General features: G+C 49.5%; 1 protein-coding gene across 1 annotated transcript in view; it reads right to left on the bottom strand.

Annotated features, from left to right (window-relative positions):
• desmb (desmin b) overlaps nt 1–8,386 on the bottom strand; it is a 29,141-nt gene extending 20,755 nt beyond the window's left edge. The window contains exon 1 of the mRNA XM_080199566.1: nt 7,748–8,386. Coding sequence (XP_080055692.1) covers nt 7,748–8,277 — 530 coding nt within the window. The 5' untranslated portion in view covers nt 8,278–8,386. The remainder of the gene's footprint in view (nt 1–7,747) is intronic.
• Between the last annotated feature and the right edge of the window lie 4,042 nt (nt 8,387–12,428).

Here is a 12,428-nt window from a genome sequence, read left to right as displayed (position 1 = left end):
CCCCATCAAACACTCCCAGGACAGGGACAGCACTGGGTTAGATACAGAGTAAAGCTCCCTCTACACTGTTCCATTAACAACTGTAAATAACCTGAGGCTGGTGCATAATAAACCTCTCTCGACATTAATCTCACTACGCCAGGCTGACAGGTTGATGGGCCAAATCTGAAAACTGTCCGAATCTAAATGATTTTTTTACACAGCGAGTGTTTCAGATCTGGAATGTGCTGCCTGTGAGTGTGGTGGGCACTGGGTCAGTGAGGCTTTCCGGAGGGAATTGGACGCTGATAGAGAACGTCATCAGGTGAAACGCTCGTTCAGAGAGTCAGTGCAGCCTCCTGGATGGCCTCCTTCTGCGTTCTAACCATTCTGTGATTGGGCGCAATGGAATTCTGACATCCTCACATTGAATGCAACCGATTCATCCGAATCAGCACAAAGTTACGGAGATAGGGTCAGTCCGTGAATATTTTTAAGATGGGGGGGGTGAATAGATTCTTCACAGTTGGGGATGGATGGGAATTCGAAACATGAACCAATCAGCCATGATCCTATTGGCTAGCAGAGCAGGCTCGGGGGGCCGAATGGCCTACTGCTGATTCTATCCCATATGTTTGTAAACGTCAACAAACTCTGGATTCATGGAGCTCTGATTGCACGCTTCACTCTACATTTACTTTCAGTCGATCGTTATGTGTGCATACATTGTTAATTAGTTTAAAGTTTATTTATTAGTGTCACGAGTAGGCTTACATTAACACTGTAATGAAGTTACTGTGAAAATCTCCTAGTCACCACACTCCGGCCCCTGTTCGGGTACACTGAGGGAGAATTTAGCATGGCCAATGCACCCTAACCAGCACGTCTTTTGGACTGTGTGAGGAAACTGGAGCACCCGGAGGAAACACACGCAGACACGGGGAGAACGTGCAAACTCCGCACAGACAGGGACCAGAGCCGGGAATCGAACCCGGGTCCCAGGCGCTGTGAGGCAGCAGTGCCGACCCGCTGTGCCACCGATCGTGATCTGACCATCCTCAACTCCACTTTCCTGCCTTATCTCCATGAACCCAGATTCCCATACTGATTAAAAACCTGTCTGTCTCAGCTTTCAACATACTTAACGATCTGATCATTATCCTGCTTTGAGGTCAAGTTTAGCAAAGCGTTTACCATCAGACACTTTCTCTGTGCTGCCTTTAATTGTCGGTGTTGTGTCTTTCTCGTGGTTTGGAGGCTGCACATTAAAGCAGTTTCTCATCTAAATCTCACTCTTGGGTCTCACATCTGGATGGCACGGTGGTTAGCACAGCTGCCTCGCAGCGCCAGGGACCCGGGTTCAATTCCCGCCTTGGGTCACTGTCTGTGTGCACATTCTCCCCGTGTCTGCGTGGGTTTCCTCCGGGTGCTCCGGTTTCCTCCCACAGTCCGAAAGACGTGCTGGTTAGGGTGCACTGGCCGTGTTAAATTCTCCCTCAGTGTTCCCGAACAGGTACCGGAGTGTGGCAACTCGGGGATTTTCACAGTAACTCCATTTGTGACACTAATAAATAAACTTTAAACTCTGTGGGTGAGAACCAAGGGGAAGCTCATCCCAAAATTTCTCGATAACGCCAACTTCAAGTTGGCACTAATGTTCCTTCTCAGTCTGCCTCCTAACGTCACCATTGATGTGTGACTGGAGTCGACATGAACTTGCATTTTCCACCTTTCGGTTTGGGCAGTACCAAAGTAGCAGTCAGCGTACAAGCGGAGACTCTGACTGGTCGGTGCGTCAGTCACGTACGTGACGGCAATCGTATCAGAGTTGTTGCTGTGAGAAAACTGACGAGCGACTCGAATCTCCAGAAGCCAGTCTCCGCTCTCACGTCTTTGAATGAGATCGGCCTTTCAAACTCCTGTGAACTTTCATCACTTTGTCACTCTTGTAAGGAATCATAGAATCCCAACAGTGCAGAAGGAGGCCATTTGGCCCATCGAGCCTGCACCAACTACAATCCCACCCAGGCTTTATCCCTATAACCCTGCGTATTTACTCTAGCTAGCCAACACCTCCCCTCCCCTGCCCCCGACACTAAGGGGCAATTTAGCACGGCCAATCCAGCTATCCCGCACATCTTTGTGGGAGGGAACCGAAGAACCCGGGGGAAACCCACGCAGACACGGGGAGAATGTGCAGACTCCACACAAACAGTGACCTAAGCTGGGAATCGAACCCAGGTCCCTGGCGCCGTGAGACAGCAGTGCCAACTCGCTGTGCCACCGTGCCACCCCAAATGTTGGTAACCTCTTGTTTCAGGGAATGTGGCGATCCTGAAGTTGCTTGTCTGTTTAGTCTCCCATGGCATTGGCCCTGTGTGTATGAGAGTATCTGAGTGTCCAGTGCTCGCTGTCACACACAGCTGCTTGCTGTGTGAGCACGGAAGTATCTTGTATCATCTGGCTTGACATTGGTTACATTCTCTCGTCCTTTCGCTGCGGTACACATTGGTGGCATCTTTCTCTTTGTGTTAATATAAGATTTTTCTGGTGAGCGAAAATCTGGCTGGGTTCTCTGCAAGCTTTGCACTGTTTCCCAGGACCATGGATAAGCTTCGCCACAGTGGAAACATTGTTCAGACAATTCACAAACCTGCTTGTAAAACTGCCTCCTAAATTCTCTCTCCTGTTATTTGAAACCTATCTCTTTGACATCTCCTTGTATCTCCACACATTGTCAAATTCTTTGCTTGATAATCCTTGTGTGAACAGCTTGGGATGTTTTATTATATTAAAGGTGCTATCTAAATGCACCTTGTTGCTGTAACCCCTCCGCTCAGTTTAAAGTGGATGATGTGAATGGTGTTGGTGAGTGAAGGGTGTGGAAAATATCCCACAGAGCTTCATAGCTTGGCCAAATGAGATATTCACGCAGATATCCAAAAGATTTGTTAGCGAGGTAGGTTTTAAGGAGCATCTTGAAGGGATGAAGTGAGGCAGAGAGTGAATTCCAGGGGTTGGGCTCCAGGCAGCTGAAGGTACAGTGACCAACGGACCGATTAAGATCAGCCATGCTCAGGTGGATAGAATTGGAGCAGTACAGAGATCTCACCTTGGACTGTTACATCCTGTAGGTAGTGACATGGCAGACCCTGTTATAGAGCGCTCACAGCAATGGAAGCAGAAGTCAGTACCTCCTCTAATAGGCATTCACCCGATGAAGTACTTCTCTCTAACAGCACACTGCCAAGCCGAGAATCCAGTGTATAAATGGAAACTGGTGTCCAGAGGAAATGTAAATAACTCACTGCTACATCAAAGGCTGATTAGATTACACAGTGTCACTCTCTGCCAAGTGACAGCAACATCTTTCATTTATATTCTCAATTTATTTTTAACTGTCAGTGCAGTGAAGGGGCTACAGTGACTGACCTAATACCACAGGCATTCTCTAACTCAGACACACTATTCCAATCTCTCAATCTCCCACTGTCCTGGTCCGTCTCTCACTGTCCCACTCTCTCACACACTATCCTAGTTTCTCTCTGTCTCTCTCTCACTATCTCAGTTCCTCCCTCTCTATCCTAGTCTCTCTCTCCCTCTCACTCTTTATCCCAATCCCTTCTCACTATCCCAGTCTCCCACTCCCTCTCTATCCCAAAACCTCTCTCATTATCCCAATTCTTCTCTCTCTCTCATTATCTCTGTCTCTCTCTCTCCCTCTCTTGCTCGTTCACTCACTATCCCAGCCTCTCAGTCTCTCTTTCACTCTCCCAGTCTCTCACTCTCTCCCTGTCTCACTGTCCCAGTCTTTCCCTCTCTCACTATCCCGATTTCTCACTCTCTCTCCTCTCTCTCACTATCCCAGTCACTCTCTCTCTCATACACTCACTATCACAGTCTCTCTTTCTCTTCCTTTCTCATTGTCCCAGTCTCTCCTTCCCTCTCTCACTATCCCAGTTTCTCACTCTCTCTCCTTCTCTGTCTCACAATCCCAGTCATTCTCTCTCACACTCACTATCACAGTCACTCTTTCTCTCCCTCTCTCACTGTCCAAGTCTCTCTCTCCCTCTCTCACTATCCCAGTCTCTCAATCTCTTTCCTTCTCTCTCTCACACTATTACAATCACTCTTTTTCTCCCTCTCTTTCTCACTATCCAAGTCTCTCTCTCACAAGCACTATTCCAGTTTCTCTCTCTCTCTCTTACTCGCTATCCCAGTCTCTCTCTCTCTCTCCCCCCCGTCCCTCTCTCTCGCACACACATAATATCCCAGCCACTCTTTCTCCCTCTCTTTCTCTCTCAAATTATCCCCGTCTCTCTCACAGAATCCCTACAATGCAGAAGAAGGCCATTCAGCCCATTGAGCCTGCACTGACAACAATCCCACCTAAGTCCTATCCCCATAACCTACATATTTACCCTCCTAATCCCTCGACACAAAAGAGCAATTCATCATAGCCAATCAACTTCACTCACTATCCCAGTCTCTCTCAGTCTCACTATCCCAGTCACTCTTTCTCTCTCCCTCACTATTCCAATCTTTCTCTCTCTCACTCACTATCCCAGTCAAACTTCCTCTCTCTCTCAATCACAATCCCAGTCTCTCTCTCTCTCTCTCTATCCCAGTCTCTCTCTCTCTCTCTCACTCACTCTCCGAGTATCTCTCACTCACTCTCCCAGTCTCTCTCTCACTCACTATCCCAGTCTCTCTCTCTCATACATTCCCTATCCCAGTCTCTCTCCCTCACTCTCTCACACTCACTATTCCAGTCTCTCTCTTTCTCTCTCTGTCTTTCTCACTCGCTATCCCAGTCTCTCTCTCACACTCACTACCCCAGTCTCTCTTTTTCTCTCTCTCTCTCTTACTCACTATCCCAGTCTCTCTCTTTCTCTCTCTTACTCACTATCCCAGTCTCTCTCTCTCACTCACTATCCTGGTGTCATTTTCTCTCTCTCTCTCACTCACTATCCCAGTCTCTCTCTCTCTCTCACTCACTATCCCAGTCTCTCTCTCTCTCTCACTCACTATCCCAGTCTCTTTTTATCTCTCTCTCTCACACTCGCTATCCCAGTCTCTCTCTCTCACTCACTATCCCAGTCTCTTTTTCTCTCTCTCTCTCTCACTCACTATCCCAGTCTCTCTCTCTCACTCACTATCCCAGTCTCTTTTTCTCTCTCTCTCTCACACTCACTATCCCAGTCTCTTTTTATCTCTCTCTCTCACACTCACTATCCCAGTCTCTCTCTCTCACTCACTATCCCAGTCTCTTTTTATCTCTCTCTCTCACACTCACTATCCCAGTCTCTCTCTCTCACTCACTATCCCAGTCTCTTTTTCTCTCTCTCTCTCTCACTCACTATCCCAGTCTCTTTTTCTCTCTCTCTCTCTCACTCACTATCCCAGTCTCTTTTTCTCTCTCTCTCTCACACTCACTATCCCAGTCTCTCTCTCACACTCACTATCCCAGTCTCTCTCTCACACTCACTATCCCAGTCTCTCTCTCACACTCACTATCCCAGTCTCTCTCTCACTCACTATCCCAGTCTCTCTCTCACACTCACTATCCCAGTCTCTCTCTCACACTCACTATCCCAGTCTCTCTCTCTCACTCACTATCCCAGTCTCTTTTTCTCTCTCTCTCTCTCACTCACTATCCCAGTCTCTCTCTCTCACTCACTATCCCAGTCTCTTTTTCTCTCTCTCTCTCTCACTCACTATCCCAGTCTCTCTCTCACACTCACTATCCCAGTCTCTCTCTCACACTCACTATCCCAGTCTCTCTCTCACACTCACTATCCCAGTCTCTCTCTCACACTCACTATCCCAGTCTCTCTCTCACACTCACTATCCCAGTCTCTCTCTCACACTCACTATCCCAGTCTCTCTCTCACACTCACTATCCCAGTCTCTCTCTCTCACTCACTATCCCAGTCTCTTTTTCTCTCTCTCTCTCTCACTCACTATCCCAGTCTCTCTCTCTCACTCACTATCCCAGTCTCTTTTTCTCTCTCTCTCTCACACTCACTATCCCAGTCTCTCTCTCTCACTCACTATCCCAGTCTCTTTTTCTCTCTCTCTCTCACACTCACTATCCCAGTCTCTCTCTCACTCACTATCCCAGTCTCTCTCTCACACTCACTATCCCAGTCTCTCTCACACTCACTATCCCAGTCTCTCTCTCTCTCTCTCACTAACTCAGTCTCTTCTCTTTTCCTACATTGTGTGCCTTTTCAGATCTTTCCAACACTATCAGCCCAAAAGTTTTTGTCCCCGACACACTCCTCCACTCACAGCTCCACATCCATAGCTTCAAGATTCCGGATTGGGATTACAGGTTCCCCCCTCGTAAGGGACATTAGGGCCCCAGTTGGGGATTTAAGGAGAGTTTGGTAACATTCCCGCTGATTTTTGGGTTGAGTTGGTTCAGTTTCATGCCACGATTACGACCTCTGTATCTCAGAGTTACTGAGAATCGTAAACATCACATCACCAAGGCTTTCGATGAACATTACAAACCGCTGATAGAAAACTCAATCTGCAGTCACTCGCTCAAGAAAAGAAAGACCTATATTTGTATAATTGAGACACAGTGACAGCAGTCAGTACCGTCTACAAGGTGTACGGTAGGAACTAAGGTTCCTTAGGCTGCATCTTCCAAACCCACAATCACTACCGCCTTGGACGAGGGCAGCAGAGACCTGGGAACACCTCCACTTGGAGGTTCCCCTCCAAGTCACTCACCATTCTGACTTGGATCAGCCAATCCTGCACTGCCATGGGTCAAGATCCTGGCACTGCCTCCCTAACAGCACTGTGGGTGTCCCTACACCACGGGACTGACGCGGTTAAAGGTGGTTCACCTTCTGAGCCGCAACCACTGGCCCAGTCAGTGATGGCCACAAACTAATTTCTAAAACAATGTTCCTGCCTGCGGACGTTCCAAGCTGCTTCACAGCCAATGAGGTGCTTCTGAAACGGAGCCACCGCCAGAAAGCACAAAACTCAGCTGCCAGTTTTTTGCAGAGCAAGATCCCACAAACAACAACGAGACATTGAGCCAAATAAGCTGACTCAGTGATGTTGGTTGAGGGATAAACCTCGGGGTGGACCCTGGGGAGACCTGGTCTTCCGCAAAACAGTGCCGTGGGATCATTAGTCCCCAGCTAGCAGGAAGGAGAGAGCGGGATTGGGGTTTGGCCCAAAGAGCGACAGCTCAGACGGTGTGGCCCAGGGATTGTCAAACCTGCAGGAGATACTCCGGGTGGCTGTGGAACTAATAATCCTCTCAGGCAGAGACAAGAGTGTCACGCAATGTGCCACAACCGAGGCACAGGAATGGGGGGTATTTATGATGGCACAGAGTGGAGAGACCTGAATGATGGATTAAGGGTATCATAGAACCCTGCAGTGCAGGACAAGGCCATTCGGCCTATCGAGTCTGTACTGACCACAATCCCACCCAGCCCCTATCCCCATAACACTATGCATTTACCCTAGCTGGTCTCCCTAACACTAAGGGACAATTTAGCATGGCCAATCCACCTGAACTGCACATCTTTGGGCTGTGGGAGGAAACCGGAGCACCCGGAGGAAACCCATGTAGATATGGGGAGAACATGCAAACTCCACACTGACGGTGACCCAAGCTAGGAATCGAACCCGGATCCCTGGCGCTGTGAGGCAGCAGTGCTAACCACCGCTAGTGAGGTGTATGAGTGAGGGAGCGTCAGGTCGGTGAGGGTCACTGAGCTGGCTGTTGTCCTACCTCTGCTTGAGTTTCTGCAGATCATCTGCCAGATTGTCCCTCTCCACCTCCACCCGGACCTTCTCGTTGGTCAGTGCGTCAATCTGTCGCCGGAGCTCCCTCATCTCCTGCTCGTAGAGGTCGTTGACCCTCCCTGGCTCCTGCCCCTTCAGCCGGTTCACCTCGGCCACCAGCACCTTGTTCTGCTGCTCCAGGAAGCGCACCTTCTCGATGTAGCTGGCAAAGCGATCGTTCAGGTGCTGCATCTCCGCCTTCTCGTTGGTCCGGGTCTGGACAAACTCCTGGTTCAGGGCGTCAGCAATGTTAAAGTCCACCACATCGTAGGTTCGGCTGGGCACCTTGGCACGGAAGCTGGAGTAGGAGGGCAGGGCGGTGGACTTGGTGATCAGGACCCTGGAGGACAGATTGCTGCCCCCTCCTCCAAACCGGCCACTGGAGTAGGAAGCCCTGGACATCTGGGGAGAGCCCATCATATTCCCCCCAAATGTCCGTCTGTATGAGCTGGAGGCCGAGGAGCTGGTGAAAGACATGGTGTGCTGCTACTGACGTCTCAAATCTTCTTCCCTTCTTCTCTTCCCTTCTCGTTCTATCTCTCTTGCTCTCTCCTTCTCTCCCCTCCTGCTACTGAACTGAGAGTGCTGCAGTCTCACCCTCCCACTATAAATATACTGCTCAGAGCCACACTCACTTGCGATTCCTGGGTCCTAGTGCCCCAGCAGTTGTACCAGCCACCCAGCCTGACACTCAATCCTGCAGCCAGCAGCAGTAACATGAGATTATCTAGTCATTATCACATGGCTGTTTGCGGGAGCTTGCTGTGCACAAATTAGCTGCTATTTTTCCGACACTACAACACTGCCTACACTTCTGATATTCCATATATAAACCAGCCCAAACTCCTCTATTAGATTCCAGTCTGTAACTCACTCCCGGGTACCTGTTATTCTATATATAAACCACCCCGAACCCCTCGATTAGATTCCAGTCTGTAATTCACTCCCGAGTATCTGTTATTCTATATATAAACCACCCCGAACCCCTCGATTAGATTCCAGTCTGTAACTCACTCCCGGGTATCTGTTATTCTATATATAAACCACCCCGAACCCCTCGATTAGATTCCAGTCTGTAATTCACTCCCGAGTATCTGTTATTCTATATATAAACCACACCGAGCCCCTCGATTAGATTCCAGTCTGTAATTCACTCCCGAGTATCTGTTATTCTATATATAAACCACACCGAGCCCCTCGATTATATTCCAGTTGTAACTCACTCCTGGCTATCCATTATTCTATACATGAACCAGCCTAGATTAGATTCCAGTCTGTAACTCAATCGGGTATCTGTTATTCTATATATAAAGCACCCTGAACCCCTCAATTAGATTCTGGTCTGTAACTCACTGCCCATTATTCTAAGTACAAACCAGCCCGAATCCCTCAATTAGATTCCAGTGTGTAACTCACTCCTGGGTATCAGTTATTCCATTTATAAATCACACTGAACCCCCTCGATTAGATTGCAGTCTGTAACTCACTCCCAAGTATCTGTTATTCTATATATAAACCACCCCGAACCCCACAATTATATTTTAGTCTGTAACTCACCACGGATATCTGTTATTCTACATATAAACCACCCTGAACCTCTTGATTAGATTCCAGTCTGTAATTCACTCCTGGGTATCTGTTATTCTATACATAATCCCTCTGAACCCCTTGATTAGATTCAGTCTGAACTCACTCCCGGATATCTGTAATTCTATATATAAACCCCCCCGAACCCCTCGATTAGATTCCAGTCTGTAACTCACTCCCAGATATCTGTTATTCTATATATAAACCCCCCCGAACCCCTCGATTAGATTCCAGTCTGTAACTCACTCCCGGGTATCTGTTATTCTACATATAAACCACCCTGAACCCCTCGATTAGATTCCAGTCTGTAACTCACTCCCGGGTATCTGTTATTCTATACATAATCCCTCTGAACCCCTTGATTAGATTCAGTCTGAACTCACTCCCGGGTATCTGTTATTCTATATATAAACCCCCCCGAACCCCTCGATTAGATTCCAGTCTGTAATTCACCCCTGGGTATCTGTTATTCTATATATAAACCACCCCGGACCCCTCGATTAGATTCCAGTCTGTAACTCACTCCCGGGTATCTGTTATTCTATATATAAACCACCCCGAACCCCTCGATTAGATTCCAGTCTGTAACTCACTCCCGGCTATCTGTTATTCTATATATAAACCACCCCAAACCCCTCGATTAGATTCCAGTCTGTAACTCACTCCCGGGTATCTGTTATTCTATATATAAACCACCCCGAACCCCTCGATTAGATTCCAGTCTGTAATTCACCCCTGGGTATCTGTTATTCTATATATAAACCACCCTGAACCCCTCGATTAGATTCCAGTCTGTAACTCACTCCTGGGTATCTGTTATTCTATATATAAACCACCCCGAACCCCTCGATTAGATTCCAGTCTGTAACTCACTCCCGGGTATCTGTTATTCTATATATAAACCACCCCGAACCCCTCGATTAGATTCCAGTCTGTAACTCACTCCCGGGTATCTGTTATTCTATATATAAACCACCCCGAACCCCTCGATTAGATTCCAGTCTGTAACTCACTCCGAGATACCGCTTGCTGTGTTTTATTTATTAAAACCCTGAAATTCTCTTGCAGATGTTAGTGTAAAACTCTTGCATCTCTCTTGCACTTTCCATGATATATTTTGTCACTGTATATTTTAGTTTTTATTCTATAAGTCACCTAAGTAAATATTTATACAAGTGCTGTGGATCCCTCCAGATCTTGATGCCAACTGTCAAGAGGGTGCCAGTCACCTCTGGAAGGTGCCTTGGCTACATCCTGAAACTGCTAAACTGATCGAGACACAGGAAAAGATTAAAAATACGAAAGGAATTTCTCCAGCTGACACTTTCTCACAGATTGTTCAGAGAATTGTGGATGGGAGAGGGTGCATTGCATTTGCAGATCCTTAGGTTGAAGAATGATAAAGGTACCCCTGGGCAAAGTTCCCTGAGAGGCCCGTGGAAGTCAAGTTAGCATTCAGAACCTCCCAGTACCCACTGTCCAGGATGGCGCAGGGGGCAGGGTGCCATCAGGCTGGTGGCACCATCAGTCCTGGCTCCGCTAGTCAGGACTCCTGTCCCAATCGCAAATTCAAGCCCCCACTTAAGACACGCACGCAAAAAAATCTCGACCGACACTCCCAGTGCAGAGCTGAGGGAGTGCCGCACTGTCAGAGGGTCAGTACTGAGGGAGTGCCGCACTGTCACAGGGGCAGTACTGAGGGAGTGCCGCACTGTCAGAGGGTCAGTACTGAGGGAGTGCCGCACTGTCAGAGGGTCAGTACTGAGGGAGTGCCGCACTGTCACAGGGGCAGTACTGAGGGAGTGCCGCACTGTCAGAGGGTCAGTACTGAGGGAGTGCCGCACTGTCAGAGGGTCAGTGCTGAGGGAGTGTCGCACTGTCAGAGGGTCAGTACTGAGGGAGTGCCGCACTGTCAGAGGGTCAGTGCTGAGGGAGTGCTGCACTGTCAGAGGGTCAGTGCTGAGGGAGTGCCGCACTGTCAGAGGGTCAGTACTGAGGGAGTGCCGCACTGTCAGAGGGTCAGTACTGAGGGAGTGCTGCACTGTCAGAGGGTCAGTGCTGAGGGAGCGCCGCACTGTCAGAGGGTCAGTGCTGAGGGAGTGTCGCACTGTCAGAGGGTCAGTACTGAGGGAGTGCCGCACTGTCAGAGGGTCAGTGCTGAGGGAGTGCTGCACTGTCAGAGGGTCAGTGCTGAGGGAGCGCCGCACTGTCAGAGGGTCAGTGCTGAGGGAGTGCCGCACTGTCAGAGGGTCAGTACTGAGGGAGTGCCGCACTGTCAGAGGGTCAGTGCTGAGGGAGTGCCGCACTGTCAGAGGGTCAGTGCTGAGGGAGTGCCGCACTGTCAGAGGGTCAGTGCTGAGGGAGTGCCGCACTGTCAGAGGGTCAGTACTGAGGGAGTGCCGCACTGTCAGAGGGTCAGTGCTGAGGGAGCGCCGCACTGTCAGAGGGTCAGTGCTGAGGGAGTGCTACACTGTCAGAGGGTCAGTACTGAGGGAGTGCCGCACTGTCAGAGGGTCAGTGCTGAGGGAGTGCCGCACTGTCAGAGGGTCAGTACTGAGGGAGTGCCGCACTGTCAGAGGGTCAATACAGAGGGAGTGCCGCACTGTCTGAGGGTCAGTACTGAGGGAGTGCCGCACTGTCTGAGGGTCAGTACTGAGGGAGTGCTGCACTGTCAGAGGGTCAGTACGGAGGGAGTGCCGCACTGTCAGGGGGTCAGTACTGAGGGAGTGCCACACTGTCAGAGGGTCAGTGCTGAGGGAGTGCTACACTATCAGAGGGTCAGTACTGAGGGAGTGCCGCACTGTCAGAAGGTCAGTGCTGAGGGAGTGCTGCACTGTCAGAGGGTCAGTATGAGGGAGTGCTGCACTGTCAGAGGGTCAGTGCTGAGGGAGTGCTGCACTGTCAGAGGGTCAGTGCTGAGGGAGTGCCGCACTGTCAGAGGGTCAGTACTGAGGGAGTGCTGCACTGTCAGAGGGTCAGTGCTGAGGGAGTGCTGCACTGTCAGAGGGTCAGTACTGAGGGAGTGCCGCACTGTCAGAGGG

This window comes from Carcharhinus amblyrhynchos, chromosome 11 (genome assembly GCF_965287045.1).
Source record: "Carcharhinus amblyrhynchos chromosome 11, sCarAmb.v2.hapA, whole genome shotgun sequence".
In the NCBI taxonomy this organism is placed as follows: Eukaryota; Metazoa; Chordata; class Chondrichthyes; order Carcharhiniformes; family Carcharhinidae; genus Carcharhinus; species Carcharhinus amblyrhynchos.
Note: the sequence above shows the minus strand (reverse complement) of the source record. Positions and strands in the feature narration are given on the sequence as shown.